The sequence below is a fragment of the Symphodus melops genome, assembly GCF_947650265.1.
Source record: "Symphodus melops genome assembly, chromosome: 15".
NCBI lineage: Eukaryota > Metazoa > Chordata > Actinopteri > Labriformes > Labridae > Symphodus > Symphodus melops.
The window spans coordinates 12,502,418-12,527,996 of NC_136705.1; the positions used below are offsets into that span (position 1 = coordinate 12,502,418).

The 25,579-nt window shown below is 37.9% G+C and overlaps 1 protein-coding gene across 1 annotated transcript in view; it reads left to right on the forward strand.

Annotated features, from left to right (window-relative positions):
- Positions 1–6,631: 6,631 nt before the first annotated feature.
- The window catches only part of LOC306835752 (contactin-associated protein-like 4), a 45,542-nt gene continuing 26,594 nt past the window's right edge, over positions 6,632–25,579 (forward strand). Inside the window, exons 1-2 of the mRNA XM_079362467.1 lie at positions 6,632–6,878; positions 20,732–20,842. Of these exons, the coding sequence (XP_079218593.1) occupies positions 6,794–6,878; positions 20,732–20,842 (196 nt within the window). The 5' untranslated portion in view covers positions 6,632–6,793. The remainder of the gene's footprint in view (positions 6,879–20,731; positions 20,843–25,579) is intronic.

Genomic DNA, 25,579 nt, shown 5'->3' on the forward strand with positions numbered 1-25,579 from the left:
TGTCGTCTGTCCACAGGGAAATGTAGGAGCGGTCAGTCAGACGGAGACAGACAGTTGGCTGGCCATGTAAACGGTAAGCTAAGGGAGGACGCTTTAGATACAACACAAGAGGTTTTTTGTGTTGTATTTAAGTAATAACTAAGTAATAAATAGGTAGATCTGACTCTAATTAAACAAAAAAAGGTAATGATAAATGATCACTTTTTTTTATTATTATAGTTAATCAGCTTTTAGATTTAATGACATACAAGTAACTTAAGACGTTTACACGCCTGAAAATATCTAGAGAATTTCAGGAGGACTACTCCGGATATTCTCCTAAACTGACTATTCACATTTGCGTCTGACAGTTGGGAGACTATTGCTGCATTCCATTTACCTCGGAACTGGGAAGTCAAAGCTGGGAATGACGTCAGACCCAAGTTGACCGTATCCTGTTACACGTCGGAAAAGCAACAGAAGTATTTTTGTTTTGTTAGCAAATGCCAGACGATAACCACGCACTATGTGATAGTTTGTGCACAAAAATAACATGACAACACGTCCACAGAGGGAACTTGCACTATCAGTGTGATTTATTTAATCACATAAAAGAGGAGCAAGTGGCTAATAAACACTGTAATTACAGCTTTAATGTGTGGTTGATGCATGTAGCAGCCATTTTGGCTACTCCGAGTTCCTCCAACTTTCCGACTCTTAAATACGACCTCAGGGGGTGTTCCAGTCGACACTTCCGATTGGGAACTCAGAATTTCCCACTTCCCAGTTCAACTGGAGTGCAGCATATCCCTGTCAAGAGGAAGGGGGGGAGGGGGTCTCCCAACGTAAGATATGATGTAAAAAAAAAAAAAAAAAGATGCAGAAGAAGTAGACAAAGGAAAAAATTGTCTTAAAGCATTAAAATAAGTGTTGGTCACTGTTTTCAAACTCCTCTGTAAACCTCTGCAAACTATTAAAAGAATCAATCAGGATCAGTCCAAAAAAATTGGAAAATCGCAGCCATTTAATGCTTAAGAGTTAAAGTGAAAGGGAAAAACTCCCCTACTGGCTTCAAAAAAAAAACCTGAATGAAACAAGATACATCTCTGGGGAATTTCTCATTGAAACCCATCAGCTGCTTCTGTTGTGTTTTGATCAACTTTTCCCAGCCCACAACACTGCAGCTGTTTGTTCTTGTAGCCTGAAATTCCTTCAGGCCCATGCTCTCCCTCATCCCAGCACTTTTCAGTACAGCCTGAGGGAAAATCTTCATCATACAAAATTAATGATTCCTTCAGCAACATTGTATCAGGTTTCCGGGCATGGATTATTTTCTAAGGCCGATCACACCTGTTCATAGGTGTTTCTGAACATTATTCATGAAGAGATGGTATCCAAGGTAGCTGTTTGGAGGTCAAGTGTAACACAAAGAAAACAAACATTTCTTGTGGTCAATAATGGAAAACAAACTGGAATCGATAATGGAAACAAGCCTATGTGTGAGATGAGCAGCAGGGGGTTTAGCTGGCCATACACCTGAAGTCTTTTAGTGGCTGAGCTCTGTTGTTTGTAATATTGTTTCAGAGAGGGTTTTGTACTTGACTGAGTAATAAAAAAAACAGTTATTCTTCCCAGTAACTTTTTCAGGCAGCCCAATCAACAAGGCATGTCTGTGCTGTGCAGAGAGCCCTCATAAACAAGTCAGTCTGTGTGCATCAGGATCATCTTTCATTCATGTTCAAGGTGACCAGGGAGTATTAACAGGTGGAGGAAGAAATGGGCAAAAGCCAGCACATAACCATCAGAATTAGTTGTGTCAAATGAGATCGCTCAAGTTCAAAGAAGTTTGTACGTAAAGATCCCTAAACAAACTTGAAATTGCCCACAGGGCTTGGCAGAACACGTTTTAAAGGATACTTCACCCATTTGCATGAAGCTGTGTATCATTAGATGTTTTTCTTTGCCTGGAAGTTTTCATCATGTGATGCAATATGACGCTTTTTGCATCACATGAAGAAAACTTTCAAGCAAAGAAAAACACATTTTTCTCGTCTCAGGGCAAAATGAGGGCTGGACTCACAATCATTCAACACTACTACCATGTTTCTAATGATACACAGCTTCATGTAAATGGGTGAAGTATCCCTTTAACACTCCAAATGTCCATTGAAAAAGAGTTTACTTTGCTACAGAGTACTCTACATGATGTACATTTTTAGAAAACATTATATAATCTTTTTATACATTTGTTATTGTTAAACATTGATTGAGTATGAAGTAGAAATTTCCATATCAGTAGCAACAAATGTGTGTCGATGCTTCTCTGTACTTAAAGTTTTATTGAACCGTACCAATATCAAACCATAGTGATTGGCTCAACCTGAGTCTGTCTGAAACAGACCAGGAGATTCATGTCTTTTGTTGGAAGTTCTCCAATTATAATTTATTGTCCATGCAGAAATGTATAAATATGTATAAATGCCTCATGCCCCCGTAAATAACAAAGAAGTTTGAGGCTTGACATGTGAGCTTTTAATTAAGCTAACTTCTTACCTTACATAACTCTACTTTTACTTCTATGAAGATATAGGAGGACTTTTTTCTTTTCTGAATAATCTCTGCTCACCTTTAAAGTTCTAAGAGTCTTTTCTGTTTTAGCCCACTGGCTTCAAAGCCTACATTTGTACACAGCCTGTAGCAGGTGTAGTGAATATAAAGCAGGAGAGTATCAGTCATTGGCTGGCCTCATTTGGTATGCAAAACAAAAATGACTTAAAATAGTGTCTGGTAGGAGGATGAGGACGCTGAGCGAAGTGATGCAGCAAAACAAGTGATTTACCTCCCAAACAATGTCAAACCTTATCTGACTTGTTTAACTTCAAACAAGTCAGATAAGGTCATCATTTGCTGCCTTTAAAACCTTTGTTGACATTTTCCACAGCAGGGATCACAATGGGTAATACATTTGACTGTTAAAAGAAAGCTAGATGCCTTATGTCAGTCCAAACCTTTTTAATCTTCCACAGGAAAAAAATTGTAAGTAGTGAATATTTACACTGCATGGGGCACTGTTGGCCTAGTGGTTAGTGTGTGCACCCCTGGTACAGAAGCTGTTGATATTGAAGCGGGCTATGCAGTCCAAAGTTTCAGCAGCATAACAAAGGGCTTGTCCTCTGATTTGTAGTCACCAAAAAGACCAAAATGCACAAAATATCATGATTTAGTTTTGATTTCCTGTCTTGTTTTAGTTCTCATTTTTTCCCTGAGTGTGTTTCCCTGTGTGTTAGTGTATCCTAGTTTGGTGTTTTGTGTTTCTTATAGTGTAGTCTTAAGTGTTTCCTGTTTTATTTTGTAATATCTTATTTCAGTTGTGTTTTCAGTGTCAGGTTTTACTTTGTAATTGTCCTCAGTGTTTCTGGTCTTTCCCTCTGGTTTCCCTCCAGACTTGATTACCCTGATTAGCATCACCTGTCTCATTAGTCTCACCTGTGTGTGATTACCCCATCTATTTAGTCTTTGTGTTCCCCCCCCCTGTGTAAGTTCATTGTCTTTTGCAGTCTCTTAATGTAGTTGTCTTATGGTCCTGGTCACTTTCAGTTTTTCCAGTTTTTCTTCTTTTGGATTTGTTACATTTAGTTCTTGAGTAAGTTTTGTTCTTTTGGATTTTTGTTTAAATAAATATTTAGTTTTTTTCTGCACTTAGGTCCTGCCTCACTGTTTTGTTTTTTTTTACCCGCACCCTGACACAAAACTCACATTTTTCTGCATTTCTTGTCTCTCTTACTCTTCATAGGTCAGTGTTTCTCCTGCCTTTCACACCAGCCTGCCTCATTCGCATGCCACCTACCCCAGCGCTGCTGAATAGCCTCTCCAAAATCCCTGTGGCTGTAAGTTAAGACATCATGTCAGTGAAAACAATCTGTGATTCAGGAGTTGCAATACTTATGATAAAACTAATAAAGACCACAGACCCTCGGACGTATTTGCAAAGTACTATGCGTGCAAACCTTATTTAGACCAGAAAGTTAAATCTCTTACCTTCAAATTGAGACGTGGTTTTCAGATCATTTGAAATGCTGTTATCAGATGTGACAAAAACATGCGTCCTTTTAAAGGGAGACGTATCATCCGTCCTCTTTTCATGCATTTGTTTCATCTCAGAAGCAGGAGGTATTGCTAAAAAACTGCACAACAGATTCTTTCTCTAGAAGTAGTGTTGTAGAGGAGGAAATCAGTCTTGATCTCAAGGTTTCTTCTCAATACCACTTTTTGAAGGTCTAATCTCGGAATCAGAAGTATTTTTACTCAGTCTTGTCTCGATATCAGACTGAGCGGGCTCCAGGTTATAAATCAAAACCAGTTAAGACCATAACTGACAGGCTATTAATGGCTGTGAAGAAGGAAGACATTCCTTTCTTAAAGAACAAATAACTTCAATACATTCATAGTTTTGTTTTGTTTTTTTCCTCCCCAGTTAGAGTGCAACAACCTTTCTGGTTTTACAGTCTTAGTGAGGGACATGCCTCGTTGTCTTGGTCTCACCCTGCTTCAGTCATGGTCTTGACTCAGTCTCGATCCGTTGTGTCTTGGTCTTTTCTCAGTCTCGAAGCACTCTGCACTTGGGTATGTCTTGATCTCAGTGTGGTCTCAACTGCAACACTTTCTAGAAGTAAAGCAATTCTTCTCTTATTGTCACACAGATTTCTCTCATATGTCAATTATAATTGGTTACTAGGACTTTACTTTTTATATAAAAGTCTTAATTTATAATATTTTTTTGTTTGGTTTAAACTATATTTGTTGAAGGGTTTAGTAGCCTAATGAAGACTGTGAGTAAAGACCCTTTGTGTTAATGCGTGTAACAGCCATTTTAGAATCCTCGGGACTACAGAGGTCTTCCAATTATTCTTTTTTACAAGCTAATAACATCCATGAAATTGAGAAGTATTAAAAAAATGAAGAGACCAACCAAAGATCCAGTTTTCTCGTGTTCACAGCTGAATCTCATCTATTAAGAGACGTGTCACTCATGCTTTAATTTGCAATTTCAAAATGACAGAAGATGGACAATAGTTGACATTTTATTTAAGAGTTGTTGAATTTGGCAATCATTTGGTTGCTTCTCAATACGTTTGAGAACAACATCAGACATTTTCTGATTTTACATCCCCATTGTCTGTTTTTCTGACCTACAAAGGTTTTGGTGTCTACTGTAGCTGTTGCACAAAAACCGTGTGATAATGAATCAAGAGATTAAAGTAAAGTAAAAAACCAGCCACAAACTGCCACTCCCAGCAGACTATATATTTATTAATTTGCCTCGCCCAAATTCCCACATGGTATAACCAGCAGTGTTTCATAATACTGTGAATGGTTGCAAATTGGCTCACTGTTTTATTATAGAGTATCCATTTTTGTGGGTATCTGTTACGGACGGAAGAAGAGAGCCGCATTAACATGATCTGACTTCCTGTTGTTCCTGATCATCAATAAGGTTTCTTGAGGGCTTTTTGTCTCAAAAGATGATGTCTTTTCTTTGGGATGTTGGTGAACCTAACTAGCCGATAGCGCCTAATATACAAAAAACAGTCCTAGACACGTCTGCCGCAGGTTGACACAAGCCTGCAAGTCTATCCCAGTCCTCTAAACATGCAGAAAACCCTAGCTTAATGTGAGAAATGTTAATCTTATCATGCAAAAAGACTGACATAAAATTGAGTGCCTCTTTTTGATCTTCAACAGTCTACCAGACCATCAGCGACAAAACATCAATGTTTATATGTGTCATGGTCAGACGTCAGGCAAATTACAGAAAGCTCCTAAATGATCAGTTTCATACATTTAACATCAGTTAAGAGACAAAATGTCCTGGTTTTTACACTAGAATTAAAGATTGACTTTGGATGAAGTTCATCAAAATTGCCTGAAAATCTAGTCAAATTTCTAGCAATGGTAATAAGCAATGTTAAGAACATCTCTGTTCCCAGTTGATTTGAATTGAAGTGAAAATCATTCAATGTTTTATGCTCATTTTAACTTTAATGCCAGAGGCATTATAAGCCTGAACTTTTTTTTTTTAACTCTGCTTTTAATTTGGTCAACATTTTCTAGTTTTACTGTACCTCATTAAATTAACCAAACATAACATACAGAGGAATGAGAATAACTGTACGTGACAGCATAAATGATATAACAATTAATTTTAACTACACACATAATTACAATTAAACAGTCTTACTAATTTATGTATTCTTTGTCAGCGACCGGCTTTGAATTTATTTTGTAGTGACTCATTCTGCCTGGGATCTCTCTCACAGCCAGTAGACCTGCACAGCTGCTTAACATGATGTCAGACAGGCTGTGGGCAACAGCTCAGAACCGACTGAGACCTGAAAGGATGACTTCTCAAAAATGGTCACAATAGTCAAGACTGCAGTAGGTTTACTGTTGGAATATTTTAGCAGAGCACGCCAGTCCTTTTAATGACTAAAGTACCTTTCACTGAAGCTGTGACAACAGCTGTGAAAAGCTCTCTTGCACGCTCTCTCTCTCTCCCCCCCTATTTCTCTTCCTCCTCTTCTCTTTCCCCTCACTCTGCAGAGTGCAGCCAAACAGAAACTAGCCTCCTGCTCTTTGCTGTCATTTCTGAGGAGCAAGGCAAATGTTGGCAAGTGCTGCAGACGTACAAGTGTAATATTCACCAGGAAGGGTGTAAGCTTGTACAGGAGTAGAGTTGGAGTAAAAAGGAGAGGAGAGGCACACTGTCCCTCTATCTCACCTTGTTGCTTTTCCTGCAGCATCCCTCTGCTTCATCATGGATTTTTGGAGTAAAAAAGTCTGGGGAACTATTGCACCGGTCACACTGATACTTTTCTGCTCATTTGTGGCAACTGGAACTGGTGAGTAAGTGAGTTTTGTTTTTTAAGTATACAGTAGGGGACAGATGTAAGGTTGTGGAACTGATGCTGAGTGCAGAGTTCATCTTTCTCACATGTTCAACAAAGTGTGAACTCACATCATAATGCACATTCCAACTAAATATTATTTTGAAAAGGTATCTTATCATTTGAAAACAAAAATCTTATATTAATAGACAGATGTTTAAATGCATTGTCTTATTAATTCTATGCGCGGATGTCCAGGCACAGTTCTTTATTGGAACAATGAGAATCTGAGTGGAAAGCATGAAAACCTTTAATCTCAGGAAATAGAAAAGTTGCGCTTTATTAAGGCACACAACCCGAACTTGCTCCACTGGAGCTGCACAGGCTGCAGAAGTTATATATAGTTGCACTTTAAAATTTAGAACTACAAAGAAACAAATAGTTTGTTTGTTTTTTTTCTGCTGCTTGTCAGCAGGATTGCATTTCACTATGTGACAGATTTTTATCAAACTTTGGTTTTGGTGTTGATTAGCCTGAAGAAGAACCCATTTTGTTTTGGCTCCAGATCTGTAATCATACCATAATAGCGAACCTAGCACTGCAAAGGATTGGTGGTGATTATGCACAAATATCAGCTGTAATTGTAAAATCTTAATGTTGTTGTTCATAAGTAAGTTGTGGTTGAAAAATTTAGACTGACCCTCAAGTATTTTATATAAGTCCATTAAAGCCGATGTTCGCAGTTGGTGGCAATGTCAACTGAGCTATGAAGTTAACAGTTGTGACAATACTGTGAACACATGAATGAAATCAGCACCTGAGGGTAAATGGGTCTAAAATGTGTGCTCAGTCAGCATGCCTCGGCCAATAAGATTTCATAGTATTAGACATTAAATACAGCTAAAGATTCAGTGTGAGCACAATACATAAAGTGTTAGAATCCTGCTGACATAAAATATCTGCTGGAGAGAGATCTTTGGACATTGTGGGCTTAAAAGGGTAAAACAAAGAGCTTTAAAAACCTTGAAAAAAAAAGAATTGTTTGGACGAGTTCAGTGCCAAGTCGAAACCATTACTTGAAGAAAAGCACAAAGTCTCTCTGAAATCCATAACACATCTCTGAGAAACCTCCTGAAAAAAGGGACAAACAAACAGTACATCACCGACTTAATAATCTCAGGTGCCCAGACCTCTCCTTATATTTTATTTGACTTTGTGTTATGCTCAGCCAGAGCCGCAGGCAAGGTCTGTCTCCAACTATTTGTCAGAGTGAACAGAGGTGGTAAAACTGTCGTGAGAGGGCAGATGTTTCAGATTCTGCAGATGGTCACAGTGACCTTGCCCAGCACTAAAACAGCAAGAAGCAAATTTAGGGGAAGCAGTGGCCAGAAGGACCTTTCTGTGACAGGATGATTGAGCCCTATGATGGCTGACAGGCTGTTATGAGCAGCCTTACTATATTAAAAAAAAAAAAAAAAAAACCCGAAGAAATAATGGAAGTGATTGGAGATTTGTCCAATACTTTAATAATGGGCTTATTTACACCTCACTGGCAAACAATATCAATATTGGGTACCAATGAAGGAGTTTGGAGTTTGTGTCGCTCGACACAAAAAGGTTATATTTTTTATTTGCTTTTTAATCTAATCTAATGTAATCAGGACCTTAAAATTCACCATACTGTGGTTGTCCTGATTTTATAGGAGAATTCACCACTGGATTAAAAAAAACAGTCCAATTTCTCCCAATAATGATTACTGAGTCAAGGTCTTCATAATATCTTGATACAGGAGGTTGATGATCTACAACATACACAGAGACAGACTTTAAATGACAAAGTTTGAATACTGTAACTGTTTTGTCATTTTTAAGCAAGGAAGAAATTAAATTTGACCAACAAGAAATAAAATGCATACACAATCTTTCTTAACACAAAAACACCTCGATCAGACTTTTTGGACAGTCTGTATGACGCAATACAGTTGCAGTGCAATTTATCTCACAGCCAGACATTTTATTCTCTTATATTTGCAGGAAAATCTAAAAACATTCCAACAAAATGAACACAGGATGGTTAAGTTATGTTGCCCGAATTAGCTTGGCTGTGTCTAACACTTGAAGTACAGCTTAAAAATTTGGCAGTTTTTGGCCCTGTTGCATTACTTTACATTTTAGTATAGTTTGGTCAGTTTATATGTATACAAAATCATCCCTGGTTTCAATCAATACAGCTGTCATATGCACTCCGGTTGAACTGGGAAGTAGGAAATTTAAATTTTCCAGTCGGAAGTGTCAACTGGAACGCCTTCTGAAGTCGTATTTACTAGTCAGAAAGTCGAAGGAACTCGGAGTAGCCCGAGCTAGAATCCAACATGGCTACGATATACAGTAAATTAACCATATGTGAAAACTGCAACTAAGTTTATTAGCTGCTTGCTCCTCTGTTGTGTGATTAAATCAATCACACTGATAGTAAGTGCTCTCTGTGGACATGTCATGTTATTTTTTTGCTCAAACTATCATGTAGTGTGTGGTTATCATTTGGCATTAGCCAACAAAACAAAGCTACTTCTGTGGATGTCCATGTTGCTTTTCCCACACCTGGAACACCCTCAACTTGGGTGTGATGTTATTCCCAGCTATAACTTCCCAGTTTAGAGGTAAATGGAATGCAGCAATAGAAATTGGCTTTAGAGACACACTCTCCTTGTGTTTAAACTTAGGTGTTGACGACATTTTTCAGTCAGAGATGTTACGTATATACATGTGTTATGGCAACTTTGGTCCCATATGTCGATTTTTAAATTCTAGAACAGATTGTGATAAAAACTACATTTGTAGTCATGAAATGAGCTGAGCCTTTGATCGAGGAATCACTTGAGAGACCTCTATAACAGATATTAGCTGACACTCAACAGTAACATCTGGAGTGGGAGCGATATATTACAAACCAAAGATGTGTCATGAAAACTGCAGGGTAGGGGATGGTTGAGAATTGGCAGGCATCATGACATTTTTAAATGTTTGGGACTTGTATTTCAAACCAGACACCTTGTCACTTTACAAAGCATTCTCAAGCCATTTCAGACGATCAACTACTTGCTGTAGCAGATGCTGATGTTTCTGCAACAGAAACAGAAGATTAAAAGCAACTGAAAGGATAGATACTGACAGGAAGTGGAAGGAAATGTCTGTAACCTGAAGGTGCGTAGCAACAAAATGAAATGAATCCTCCTTATTATACGATCTTAAACAGCCAAACTGTGGTGATGAAACTGTTGTGTAAACTGTGATGTTCTGTATGCTTCGGTAATAATTGTCAAATTCATGCCAGAGAATCATACTGAAAGTGCAGAGGCCCTTTTGTCTTTTTTTTTTCTCTGTACTGTACTTAAATGCTCCCAGTTAACAAGCTTTCTGATAGATGTTAGCTCAACAGCTACATTCATTAAAACAACAAGCGTCTTTTATTCCCAAAGACACAGGTTTAACTTTTGCTGGGCCACTTTCTGGTATAACTAGGTGTCATTAAGAAAAAAACTAAGGGGGCTAATCAGTCAAACTGCTGTAATTGTGAACACATGCAACTGTAAACTTGTGTGAGGTTAAAATGTGACTATAATTATTTTATTCTGATAGCACAAGCATTGCAAGGATTTTTTTTATACTGTAACAAAGGGAGGCAAAGCATTTTAAAAAAAAGAATCCAAGATACTTAAATCAGCTTAGAGTTTTGGTAAACCCTCATATTTTCTGTCAATTAAAATTCAAAGTTTATACTTAATTTCCTCCACAGGCTAATTTACACTCACACCTACTTTTAGGCTTGTAATTTTCCATGCAAAAAAGAGCAATAACAAATTGTGTGAACCTTGTTTGTCCAGCTGGGGATATACGGCCAGTATCTCCTTCAATTATACACATAGGAGTTCCTCATACAAGCAGTAAGTAGAAGCTGTCCTTGCTGCTGACATCCAGAATGTGCTTTTGCAGAGGAAAAAGTAAGCTCTTGGGTAGCTATCGGAGAAAATTCGTGCAACTTTTGACACACAAAAGAGGCGCAGGAGACTCGTTCTCTGTGTGTGCGTGTATGTCTCTCTCTCTATTTAATGTCTTCAGAGTGGTTGCACAAGACCTCCTTGGGATTGCTATCTCTCCTCTCAGCTGATTCAGAGTGGCGTGCGTGCTGTAATGACAGATAACACCGCTGCTCCTTGAACCTGTTAGCTGGTGCACATGTATCAGTTTGAGGGTTAATGTGTGAGTGTGCATCCTGAGATAAGAAACAGATAACTGCACGTGAAGGAAAGCCAGGGAATACTGAGCAGCACCATGCTGTGTGTTTGCACCAAATGCCTACAAATGTGGCTGGTCCACATATTTTGTGCTCATGCTGTTTTCAGATAACAACTGACTCACCAGTCACAGTCACCCGTCTCAGAGGAGAGGATCTCAATTTAAAACTATCTTGTCAGTGGGCTCTGCCTCTAAAGAAAGAAGACAGAGGAAGTGTTGTTTGTGTCTTCTGTCACAGTCAGCTGTTTTGTCCAAAAGCTGTATGAAGGTTAAGAGGTGCAGACTGCAGATGTTGATGAAAGATTGTGGTGTGTTATTTGTAAGGCCTCAGAGCTGCATTGTACAAACATGTCAGCTAGAAAAGATACCAGTTACATTCATCTAGCGATATATTTAAAGTGAAATGGTAGGACCCTTTTTTTTTTTTTTTTCAAACACATAACTTAAAAAATAATGAACCATCCCAGCTAATAATGAGTGGTAACAGTGAACGGATATTGTACATTGTGTTTTCAGGTGTTTTTTATTATTGTCCTATTATTGTCATATTGTATGTCCTGCAAAACTTTTATTTGGGACTACAGATGGAAATTTGCAACTTTCTAAATCTAAATCATATCATTTTTATTTATATAAATGATCAATGTACAATGTCATTGCACAATGACCCCACATAAAGACAATAAGATGTGCAGTATTACTGGAGTTGTTACTGTGCAGCCAAATAAAAGAATGAATGAATGAGCTTCCAACTTTTGCTATTGATCTTAAAATATATTGTTTTTGCAACTATTGACATTAACAGTGCAATTTGTAAGCTATGCAAACACCTATACAACCCCACACTGTAAAATAATATTATAGAAAAAAATCAAATCCAAAGTCAAATCAAATCTCGACATGTTCGGACTTGAGCTTGTATAGCGCTTTTCTAGTCTTCAGAGTACTCAAAACGCTTTTTACACCGCAGGACACACCTACCCATTCACACCCATTCTCACAGTGACTGCAGAGGTTTCTATGTTGCTTCTGCTGTATGTTTTTTTGCTGCGTATCTTGAATCCCACATCAAAGTTAAACTATTGGCTGTCTTGGTGATCCTTTCATGATGTGGAAAAAAGTATTAAACTCCCTTTTCACTGAGCAGAGAGTATTTCAAGACTACATGCTCACATGTGTTTTTTTCAGCACAATTTAGTGAACAGGACAGTAACCACCTTTACAGAAGCCACAGTGGGAGCAGAGCTCTCTTCTTTGAGTAAGTAAAGGGAGTAGCTTGTTTTATGCTTCCACAATTCTTGAGCAAATCTCAGAATCCCCACCAGCTCCAGCAGTGCTGTTCTGCAGTTGCATGATCCGTGCCCAGTGTGAAGAGGTCTGAATAAATTAATCATCCCTTCATTACCCTCATTTCTTTTTTATTAACTTTAGCATGCGTTCTTGTTTAAATCAGCTTGCATAAGATGTGGGAGACTCTGGGGTAATATTGGGAGTGCGAGATTATGAAAGGGTAAAACAACAGCTTTAAAGTCATCTAGACTATAACATCACACAGATCAGACACGCAAATAAGGGTTTAACTATCTTCATATCTGCTGAAATCATTCTAATTCAGTTTACCATCTCCACAGACTTTAAAGTGCATCATCTGTTGTATGTCTGATTTCCATTTGGATCTCATCACCAATGAGATCATTAATAATGGTGAAAGTTTAGTGTTTGGTTCATCACACTGGGTTAGTTGTTTTCAAATTTAGTCAAACTGTCCAGACCCGTTTTTTAAAAATGACGAGTGTGAATGAGAGTGAGCATGTGTAACCATTTAAGTTCTGAAGATCTTTTTGGTTCAGAGAAAATGTCTGGTGAATGATGTGCATTATCATTTTTTTTTTTTTTAAATAATACATGAAAGATGTTTAAAATGCAGGAAGAGGATTATCTAAAATGGGATTTCAGTTCATCTTCTGAGCATTGAAGCTATCTGGCAGATTTGTGTTTATATCAGCTATGTTAAGGTGCGTTTGAAATCTCTTCCCTTGACCTTCTGTCATTTTAAATCCAGTTCATTGAACGTTTTAAGAACAAGAGAACAAATACATGTTTTTCACATCAGTTTCCCTCCAGTGTTTGTTACCCTGATTGTCCTCACCTGTGTAACCAGTCTTACCTGTGTTTGATTACCTCTGTGTCTATTTAATCTTAGTGTTCCTTCTTTCGTGTTGTCTATTCAGTCTTTGGTAACCTCTCTTATGTTGGATGTTCTTGATCAGTGTCTCCAGTGTCTTCTCGATTTTGTTTCGGAAAGTAAGTTTTGATTTGACCATCTAGTTTAAATAAATCATTTTCAGTGTTTTCTGCACTTGGGTCCTCCGTGTTTTTCAACACCCACCGTGACAATTGGATTTGTTCGCTTACTGTATAACTGATGTTTCTGACAGTTAAAAGGAGATGTTATAGTTCAATGTTTTTCTCATGGTGGGCTGAGGTCATCATGTCTCTATAAAAAACATAATCCAAGACCTTCTCTTTGTAAAATATTACAGAATAACTTTTGATAATCATTTAAAAATAAGAAGTTGGTTGATGCCTTCACAAAGGATATCAGAGTGTAATATTTTCCTTGAGCTGAATGTCTGGAGTTACATGTGGCTGTGACTAGTGAATCTAATTAGTGTGATTGTTGTTTACTTCAAGTCCTCTGTGTCCTTTAAGATTCATGAGACTCTTGAGTTTGTCACTGTGGAGATGTTAAAAGGGAGAGGAAGCTGGGGAGAAACCCTCGCTCATATTTCTTTTTTACTGTCATTTATGAAAATGAGTGTTCAGAGAAATGGACCTATGAATGTGATCTGATGAAGTCAAGGCTACATAAAAGCGGTGGCAGCCATCAGGTGTAACGTTATGTCCGTCAGTTTGGAATCTAGATTTATTTACCCAGGGACAAGTGGTTAAGTGATACGACTGAGACGGGCAGTTCATCCATCTGAGTTTGAGACACATTGATATCTGCTGAAGGCTGATTCCAACTCCCTAAACACACACTCATTCATCAAACAGCACTGTCATCACCTTAGAGGACGTGTAGTAGGTCTAACACTCAGTCAAACTGTTGGTGTAGCAGTGAGTGACTGCATTTCACCAATAAGAATTTCAAATAAAAGGATTTCATCAGTCTATGTTTACAACAAAATTTAAGGGTACGTTTTAGGAAAATGTGTGACTCAGTTATTGCAACACAAATGCTCTACAGAGATGAGTACTTTTAAAAACATGCATAAGCACATATTTCAGGAAATGTTATGCTGAGGTCAAACACATAAGTTACCGAGGGGTTCTTTTATAATTGCTCACATACATTGGTCATAATGGTATAACTGAATCAGTCATGTCATCTCATGGCCAATTAAAGTAATTAGCATTGCTGTTATTGATCCATGTATTGATCAATGACTTACCTGAAATGATTCAGTGCCCATTTGAATACCTTTTATTGCAAACACAGATTGCATCATCTGTACATCATTTTGTCTAAACTGAAGCATTACTTTTCATGGGCTGTAGACATTTGGGGGAATTTGACAAATCTGCGCATTCAAACAGAAAGCCTGGGTTGAGTTCTTAATGTCAACAAGCCCCTTTTAAAAATCTGCTTGTGTGTGACTCTGAATGCCCGCCAACCCGAGAAGTGCTGATGAATAGCTTAGTTTGTGCCTCATTAATGCCTCAGAAATCAATAAAAGAAGAGATGTTAGTTATCGGAGCAGAACTTTTCAACAGGTGATTATGTTTTAATGTTTCCTGGGGGCAGAGGCAGAAACTGAGCCACAATGAAGTACGACTGCAGCAGCACTGTAGGCGTTGAACTAGACATTCATGTGTCACTAACATGCACTTCAAATGCATGCACACACAAACAATCATCGTCTGCCATTAATGTTTATGTACATTTTGGGCTATTGCAATGTCTAAGAAGGCTAGGTGTGTTACGCATCGTAAGAATTAGCATTGTGAAGTGTTTTTTTCTATCCATGCAATGCAGTGTTGTTGGGGTTTTTTTGTCTCCACATGCCTGTTCAATTTCAGCCCGCTGCAAGAATGCATCAAACCGAACAGAGCAGATCAAAATACAACACATGTATAAAGACTCCCAATTGTACATCACATCAATATATCACTTAAACATCAAAACAGTACAGCTGCTCATGGCTGTGTTCACGCTCCAGTGACGCGGACAGAAGCTACCCTGTGGGAACTGCTGGTCAGAGGCATGTGTACTGTAATGTAGCCATACACACAAAAATCCATACATGCATACATACAGTACAAAAGGGCAGTGCAATTGGAAAAAAGATACCAAACTTTTCATTCCAATTAAGATTTCATATAGCTACCAACTGCAATTATAACAATAGAAAAACATGCATAAGATGATGTTTTGATGGTCTAAGGCTAGCGCAAACTTTGAGAACAATCTTAAGTAAAAATAAATATAAAACATTTAAAAATAACAGTACCCGTTGTGATCTCGTCGTATTCTAATGACCGATAAATAACTACAAAAGTTGGAGTGTGAAAACAGTTGTGGAAAAATACAGCGAATTCTAGACATAGATACAAACACCCAAGAATTCATAATTAAAGATTTACAAGTCAATTTCAGCCCTGTCAAATTTAAAACTGTCAAAATTTCTGAATCACATTTTTTTCTAATTAACAAGTACATGTTCAGATACAAGGAAAGTGTCTTGGAGTATTGGTGTAAAAACAGTTAACCAAAATAGAAAAACCAAAATAGCAAGAACTTAAATAAAATAAAGGAAAAGAAGAAAATTTAGCAGGACAGGATTTAAAGCAGAGAAAAATCGGAACTACCTGAACTACCTAAATGGTCGGAAGCTTTGTGAGCGAAGAAAGAAAGTTATCAAGACAAAACAGTATGAAAGGCTGCCACGAATGTACGAATGTAAGAGAAATCTCTCACTGGGCCTCCTGCACTGCTACTGTACTTACTTGCTTTCCGATACCCTAAATTATACATGGGTGAGGCAGTGAGTACACTGAAGACATGCATCAGTGATCATAAAAGCAGCCCCCACAAAAAACATCTAACTTTTCTGTCCCTTACCACATCCCGCATGAATAACATACACTTTTGAAACTTAACATTCTTCCCCATACAGAAGGTCAGGCCCTCTCAGTGGGAGAGCAGACTACAAGCAGATTCTGCTCAAAGTTGCTGAAGCCTAGAGGATCATTAATCTGTGATGCGGAGCTATTTTGTCTCTTTTTTTACTTTCTTAAGTCTCTGTGTGCTCTCTCTGTGTCATGGTTTTTGCAATAGATTTGTGTGTGTCGATTATTACAAAGCAGTTCAGTGTGTTGCTACTGAAAGCACAGAGACTGCAGCAAAGTCCAAAAAGAAAAAGTCTAAAAGTCTTTGGTGCAGTATGATCCTGTTAATATGATGGGCATTGATAAGGTGGGGGATTTAACAATGCACTTCCACTTGTTACACACACAGCTGCACAACATTGCTCCCATTCCTGTTAAATATCACTGCATTTACTGTTTAATTCAAACCAGGTTTCTTTGTTTGTTTTTTTAACCAGAGCCAGGAAACAAGCTCATGTTTCCCTGCCTCCTTATATTTGTCTAGTCCTCTCAGAATGAGTCAGGTTTGGTAAAACCAGAAGTCGAAAGAACGCTCACTGCTCCTACAGGTAATGTGTTTAGAGCCTGACTTAATCTATTCGATTTACGGCCCATCATAGCATAATTTAAGGTAAGCACATGTTCTAAAGGGTCAGTTTATCTGAAGACCCTGAAGCATCCAATTCAATTTAAAACTATTCAAGTACATTACAGGCTTTAGAAAGCTCCTAACCTACACTCTCATTGGATAACTGTACAAGTTTCCTTACATTTGGCTGGTGGTGCATTGGTTACTGGGCGCTCCTCATAGAGGCTTTGGTCCTCCAAGAGGGTGGCCCGGGTTCAAATCCTGGCCTGTAGTTCCTTTCCTACATGTTGTTCCCCACCCACACACTTTTAGACTCCCAGAAAAATATTAAAATATATATAAAGTAAAAAAAATAGCTTGGACAACGGCTTGTGTGACATTAGAGTGTACAAAGATAATATATGGAACTACTGACATTTTTTGACTGGATAAGCTGAAGAACGATCAGGTCACAAGGTAGTACTAATGACAAAACACCAGTGTACGTGGTGTGTTAATGACTGATAGATGACAGTTTCTGACATCAGCACCCATTGCAGAGAATGAGTTGATCCTCACAGCTCAGCTGCTGTTTGACAGAGCAGAAAGGCATAATAGGAAGAAGGCAGAAAAAAACGGCTCTACAAAACGCAGAATAGTAAATGAAACACCTTCTGAATTTTAGTCAACTGATGACCTCAAAAGTATTGTTTAAGTGGCACAGAAAACTTTTCTCTTACAGGTTTTCAATATTTTAATTAATTAGCACTCACAGTTTAGGCTGAACATGTCCCTACAATTCAACTCCCCTGTAAGTCGTCATTATCCTGGGATTACAAATAGTTTTAATGAGTGGGAAGAAACATTTAGTGATTATATCAGGGATTGTTTTTCCACCCATGCAGCGCCCACGCAGCTTTCATCATTGCAATTAAAGTGTTTTTTATTAAATAATTACTGTTGTTTCTTCAACAGAGAAGAGAGTCACAGAGTTTTCAGGCTACCTTAGTGTCACCATGATTAAAATACCCAAAAAAATGTAAAATGTTGTGTAAATTTACATTGCACGCTGCGCAATTTATGCTGCCCTCTCGCTCTCTTTACAATATTTAAACTTTATTGACTGCATCAATGAACGGGAAAAGGCATGCACTCGTACTTTACCTCTGACCTAAATTTAAAAAAACATGTACAGTATTAGAAGTAATATGTATATTCAATTGGACATGTTTTCTCTAAGAAGATTTATACAACTATAGTTCAAGGTAGAGGGCACATATCCATTATTGTTGTAACTGATGTGCTCAGCGATGCACGGCTAAAAAGGTAACATCACTGAACTATGAGTTATTAGACCCCCCCCCCCCCCTAAAAAGCTCTGAAACTCCTAATATCAGACACGCTGTTGTGAGGCAGATGCTCATCAGCTTGATATAATCATGCATGCTGCTATTATAGCAGCACTTTTAATGTGGAGGTGTAGGCGAGGCATTACAGATGCATGAAAAGAATACACTTGAGCTCAGCAGGCTGAGTAAATAACAGTTACATGCATGTTGAGGATGTGCAGGACACAAAGATACCCGAGATGTCAGATGGATGGAGGGATGGATAGATACTTACTTTATTGATCCCGAGGGAAATTCAAGTCTTTCAGGTAAGAGCGCTATCAGACTCAAAGTGCTCTTCATGTGAGCACAAATTATTTACTACACCTCTGTGAAGACTGAGGGTGATGGAGCTCCTTAACACTCAGTCTATTTCAGTACATTTATTAAGATTAAAAACACCAAATTTGATAAAAAAGTTAAGTGAGTTAACTTGAATGTGTGTTTAACAACACACATTCAATATATGTGTAGCTTTTACTCTGAGCGTCACTCTGAGCAGATTGGAAATTTTGTTCAGCTCTCTGAATAATAGGCATAATGACATGTCTTTCTAAAGCTGGCATACAGCAACAATTAAAGTCATTTTCTTTACAAATTACCAGTTTCAATCTCATGCATATATTTCCTGATCTTAAGAAAAGTATTCAAAGCTTACCTTTTCCTTACAGAACTTTTAGAACTGAGATCCCAGAAGAAAGACATCGCCAAAGCCCCAAGGACAGTCAAAAAGATCCAATCCTAACTTTTTAAAGGATTATTTTCTCCATCAGGGTCAGTGCTGTCCAATTGTAGTTCATTTCTTACTCAACATTTAGCTCTACTGTGATGTGTTCGGGGAGTTTGTGCTCTGCTGCTTTATTCAGTTTATTCAAAGCAGAGAAAATTGGATTTGTTTTAAGAAACCTCCATACAATCTCTTTCTTGCATAAATAAATGTTGTTGGTTCTGTCAACCAGTGAGCAAGATCACCTCATTTCTAGGTCAATAAGTATAATTTATCATGGAACAGTAGGATATGCTGCACTTGTGTTTGTTTGTGTTAGACTGCTCAAGTTCAGTGGTTGCTGTGTTAGGCCATGTTGTGCAGAGTCATAGATTTCATGTGGAGCACAACTCAAAACACATTACTTGAGTAATGAAGTGAATTCTGGTGAATGAAAACTGTTGTTGTTCCTTCCCTTTGTATGAGCTGAAACTCAATCTCAATCCTGAATTTCCCTCGGGATCAATAAAGTGTCTGTCTGTCTGTCTGTCTGTCTGTCTGTCTGTCTGTCTGTCTGTCTGTCTGTCTGTCTGTCTGTCTGTCTGTCTGTCTGTCTGTCTGTCTGTCTGTCTGTCTGTCTGTCTGTCTCAACATATCTCCATAAAGTGGAGAGAGGAAAAACTTGGTTGTTACATTTTCTCTGCTTTCTGGTGTGTGCTTCTCATACCGTGTATCAGTTGATACACTTGTAAACAAAAGCCCAATTTGCAGCTGCAAAGTAAATTGAGTTTTTTTTTTTTTTTTGGTGGGGGGGGCGGTTGCATTTGTATTCTGTCTCTTGCAGATTGATGTAATTGCAGGGCTGTCCACTATAGATTTACTGCAGACAACTGGGACAGACGCTCAGAACACCACAATTCCCCTCCCAATCTGTCACTGGCACATCTGCTGTACCTTGTTAAATATAATGTTTTTAATTATGTTTTTCTTGACACATTCTATTGTCTTTCAAACCCCTTTAAGTTACAAATGGTTGATAGAGACTTTCTTCCTATGGAAATGGTGTAAGCAGACACTCATTAATAAATGTATTAAGAGCAAAATCCAAAGATAGAGATAATGCAAAAAAAAAGTATTGTAAAGTAATAATACACTCCAAGCGTCTTTTTGGCTCATCTGGATGAAAGACAGCAACTCCCACAATGCCTGCAGGCCACTCCCGTTGAAGTGGATTTTATGGCGCATTCACTCGGTGTCGTACACATCGAAACACATACAACTTTTTTCGTCCAACGAAGTCCTTTAGAAAGAATGTAAGTTTAAGACACTTCTGCTTTGGCTTTAAAATTCAGACCTGGGGACCATATCCCTTTACTTTTTTAAATGTCTCATATACAGTACCTCGTGAGCGTCTTCATGTTAGTATGCAATACTATACTGTAAGGAGGACCTATCGTGGCTTAGAACCAAAAATTAGGAAAAATTCCAGATTGCAGTCAAACGTATTAATTCACAGTAAAAAATAAAAAGACAAGTACAGGAACATATTTAAAGTCCAGGCTCTGAAGAACATACAAAAATAAAACCCTATACAATAAGTGAAAAACAATGAAAGACTGAGCTATACAAAATGGCACTCTTTGCCCTTACATCTCTATACACTCTGGTTCACTGCTACTGTAACTGTAGCTGTAACTTATTTCTTACAAAGTATATAATTAATCAAATGTACTGTTTTTTTCTGTTCTATGGTTTACAGCAGTGTGCCATAGCCCGCTGGTACACAATCTCCTGCCGTCCTCCTTCAGAAGCTCCTCTCAGTTGTCTGGCAGCCATGGGCCTGGCTTCGCTAAGCTGAACCGCAGAGAGGGTGAGTGACAAGAACTACTGCAAACCATCTGGACTTATCTCTACTTCTCATGTGTTTCGATGAATACATTTTTATTGTGAAGTATTTCAAAACACTTTTCACACGGATGTTAAGGTTGCACATTTCCTATCCAATTACAAACAGGTAAATCCAGGGCTCTCAAGTCTCTCGCACATTTTTCTGTGAAGTTTGTTTTAAACAAGTTATTTGAGGATAGAAAAAACAGGATTTTACGTAACATATGACAGATCTTACATAGCTCTCGTTGTAAATATCAGTTAGTGTTGAAGTACTTTTAAAGCTATTTGTTGCCCAGCTGTGACTTCTGTCATTGCCCCAGAAGAACATGAGAAGTAATATTTTTTACAGCTTAAAACAGGGGAGAAAAGGTTCAAATCAATGTATACTTTACTTTATTTACAACACATTGTCTGAACGGTGGTTCAGTAATAAAAGTGATGAGGTTCCTGGTTTGAATCCCCGTCTGACAGGAGTCTCTCAGTGAGGAGTTTGCATGCTCTCTCCGGCTACCTTCCACAGTGCAAAGGTGTTCGCTGTGAGGAGAAAAGAGTAAGGGAGACATCACGTGAGAAGGCAAGGGGTACAGCATGAAAAATGTATGAAACATTCAGCATTTTTTTATAACCCTCCAATGAACCTCATACATCAAAATGGGATACATAACGTTTTAGACATAACCCTGATTACTACACTTACTTCTGGTATCTGTATCAGCCATCTTTCTTCTTCCTTTGGTCTAAATTCAGGATAATAAAAACATAATGAGATACACAAAATCTTCTAATTGGCATTACGAGGAAAAGAACCAGAGAAAAAGTCCATACAAACAGAAACCTTTATGAAACAGATTCATTTACCAACTCCACAGTAATGCAGAGAAACACACACACATGCTCTCTCACATTATTTCCATCCGTTTTCATATAAATGTACATAGACCTGAAGTAATGATAGCAAATATGACTTTAGTAATATATGCATCTTTTACCACTACCTTTCTATTTTATAACACATTTTTGCCAACATCTGAAGATCTGTACGATCTGTACACAGCTAATGTTGCTAACTTTGCTTAAAAATAGTTTATTTAGTTAATTTTTTTGATAAAGATAAATTATTTAGTAACCCACAGAGTTAAAGAAAACATGTTTAAATTCAATAATTAATATAAAAAGCGGGATTTTCTACGTGTTTAAATGGATTACGTTTAGATATTTGACTAATATATATCATGGTTTTGGACTAACCTCTATGGTCGGTAGATGAATTTCCCTCTGTAAAGATATGCATGTTGTTGGCGTAGCTGGACTGCGTAAGTCATCAGAGCGGTATGCGAAATGGAGTGTTGCCAGGGCCTCTCCCGCTGGACCCTATTGCTCAGACTCTGGTTGCAAAGGACATAAAAATTCCAAGAATAAGCCTCCGACCCTATCCACTGTCCACGCTCTATAATAAAGGCTAAAAATGCCCAAAATAAATCTTTTTTTTTTTTAAAAGAGAGTGTGAGGAACGCGGCCGTGCAAGTCACAGCAATAATAAACTAGGATAATAATTGATGTTTCTTATTGTGTATTGTTGAGAGGTCAAGGAAAGGAAGCCACACATGTGGGTCTGAAGTGTTTTTCTAATAACTACTGCATCCACTGCAAGTAAACAGCTCTCCAACCAACATTTAACTCTCAACCTATACACTGAAAGAAACATTTTCTAGTTCAAGTTCAATTAAGGAATAGCATGGGATTATATATTTTAACTGATTACCAAGAGACTGGATGTTATCTCAAAAAACATGCATTGCCTAAAGCCTGCAACAAATCAGCTATTGGTTATTTTTATCTTTTCCTTATCTTTACACTGATACCTTATTCCCATTTAAAATTTAGCAGTTACACATCAATAACGTACGTCTTTACTTTAGTCTTACCGATTCCCCCCTGAAGTGTTTTAGCTGGTTGTGTAGATAAAATAGCCTGTAAAAAGGAGACGTTCCTCTGTCTTTGTTCTTTCCAGTGACTTTGTCCGCAGGACACAGCATACAACTTCAAAGAGAAGTGTCAGCTTCAAACACACTGACAGTCACACTCTGCACAAACATAACTGTTGTCACCAGAAGAAAATAAACCCTGTTGCAAAAGGCTCAGAGAAACACAATGCGGTTTTTAACCAGATCTGCCAAGAAGAGTTGTTCATTTCCATACAAGAACCAAAATCAAATGGAAGTGCTGTTTTGTTTTTGTTTTTTTGACACAACAAAAGACAGTATTGAATTGTACTACCTGGAAGATGGCAGGAACTGTTTCCCTTTTTGTGTATGATGTCAAAGGTTGTGAACAAACACTCCTGCTGTTTCATTACTTCATTCAGCCTGCTCATTGAATGAGTTGAAAGAACAGTTCATTGTGCCAAATTGTATCAAATGTTGTTTTTAGATCGACAAAACAAGCAAACTTTTTCCCTTTATTTGCGTTTGTGTGGTTTTTGATGATTGTGTGCAAAGTGTATGGTCTGATGTTTGATGGTTGGGATAAGAAGCTGATCTGGCTTCTGGTTGGGACATATTGTACAATGAATGCTAGAAGAGTTTACTGAGGTTACTTTTAACATCTATTCCTCTGTAATTACTGGGATCCTATTTATCCCCATTTTTAAATATGGGAGAAACAAGACCTTTGTTCCATGTCAGAGGGAAATGTTGCTGAAATTGTATAAATGTGGTAACCTGGTTTACATGTGCCACGTCAGTCAATTAATAATCCAATTCACAACACTGTGTGTCAGGGGATCCACAATATACCAAAACTTGTGAAATACAAACTAATTTAATTATACTCTCAAAACTTTTTTTCTGAAACCTAACCGAATAAATTACTAACCTCAGCATATTTTCATCTCCTCAAGCTGCTGCTAACACCCCTCATCTTCTGAAGTCATCCTCTAATTTACCAGCCAAATTAAAAGCCTCTGAGGAAACAGTCCTGTTAAAGATCTTTTTTTCTTCTCTGCCCAAAACATACTGAAGCACGTTTTAATTGTAAGAACCAACCAGAGACCATTATATATATATTTGTATGCCCATAAAATACAAATAAATGCTTTGGCCAGACTCCAACTATAGAACTGAAACTACAGGATCTGCTTGTGTCCTTGGTCATTCACTTGTTGTTCAGGCTTAAGTGATTTATAGATCTAATCTTTAACATTGCAGACTTTTTAGGGCTCTCTCTATATTATCCTATGTTTGTTAAAAATGGCAAACACCACCATAGCCCATGCTATAATAAAGGAAACAGATCAGCTGTGTTTCTATGTTTAATCCGCAGGTGACATTAGCTGAAATGCTATCATGGAAAAAAGCACAGGTACAATACCAACTACAGGTTATTACTGAGGAAAAACTCTCCCAAAAATATTCTCTTATAAGCCTTGTTCTTCCAAATTCACCTAAAAAGAGCCACTTCCGCTTTCTAGGGAATGATCAGTTTTGCACCATAAATTCTATAACGTTGATAATAAGATTCTGATTGGGAACCAAAATTTGAATTTCTGACTTCAGTGGGGAAGTTACAATGGGAAAGGAAGCTGGTAAAAAAACAAACAAAACAAAAACAAAAATAACGAAAATGTATTTTTTTAAACCACATGGATATTTGTATCTTTATGTAAACTTTCATTTTCTACTGAAGGTTCTTACAAGTCTATAACTAAACAGATGAGAGCCTTAATAGGCAGCAAGTTGGGCGGCAGTAGCTCAGTCTGTAGGGACTTGGTTTGGGAACCGGAGGGTCGCCGGTTCAAGTCCCGGCACGGACCAAGTCCGGAAACTGGTCTGGTAGCTGGAGAGGTGCCAGTCCATTTTCCTGAGCACTGCCGAGGTGCCCCTGAGCAAGGCACCGAACCCCAAAAACTGCTCTGGAGCGCCCGCTGTGGGCAGCAACCTCACTCTGAGACCTCTCCATTAATGCAGAGTGAAAACCGAATTTCCCCTCGAGGGATTAATAAAGCATATGAAAAAAAAAAAAAAAAAGTCAAGCTGAAAGTTTTGCTTTCAAATAACTTTGTTCAGACATCATTACATTTTGAGAATCTGACCAGCACAGCAAAATAAATGTAGAGACAGAACATATGACATTGAAATGGTTTGTGGTTATCATTTATTAATGAGAGATTCGTCTTTAACGTCACTAAGAGGCGAGCGGTCACCTTTTTTAGATAGAGAACGTTTTAATTTAAGGAAATGTCTCAGCCCTTGTTCTATCAGTGTGATTTATAGCCTCATTGGCCTTGTTAACACCAAGAGGTATCATTTTTAGAGGTGGTTTTTGTGAGCACCTATTCCCTGAAGATATTTAGTCCTCTCTTTAAAAGACCCTTTGAGGGGGTGACAGGGTTCTTCTTCCAAACACCCAAAAAAGGTTGTAAAAACACAGGCGTAGTCACAGACTGTGATTGGTTTATTTATTTTGACCAGCCTCCAAAGTGCAGCGAACATTATTTACAAAAATGTGAAAAAAAAAAAAACAGGAAAAATATTATTTACACTATATACAAGAAAGATTTCCAAAAAGCCAAAACTCCCACATGAGCGAGCGAGCGAGCGAGCGAGTCAGCAAACAAACAAACAAAACGCACGTCTTTCCAACAACAAAATCTTATCTGTGGAGATAATTTGAAAACCAACATTTCAGTAGCCTCATCAATTTAGTCATGATACGTAGC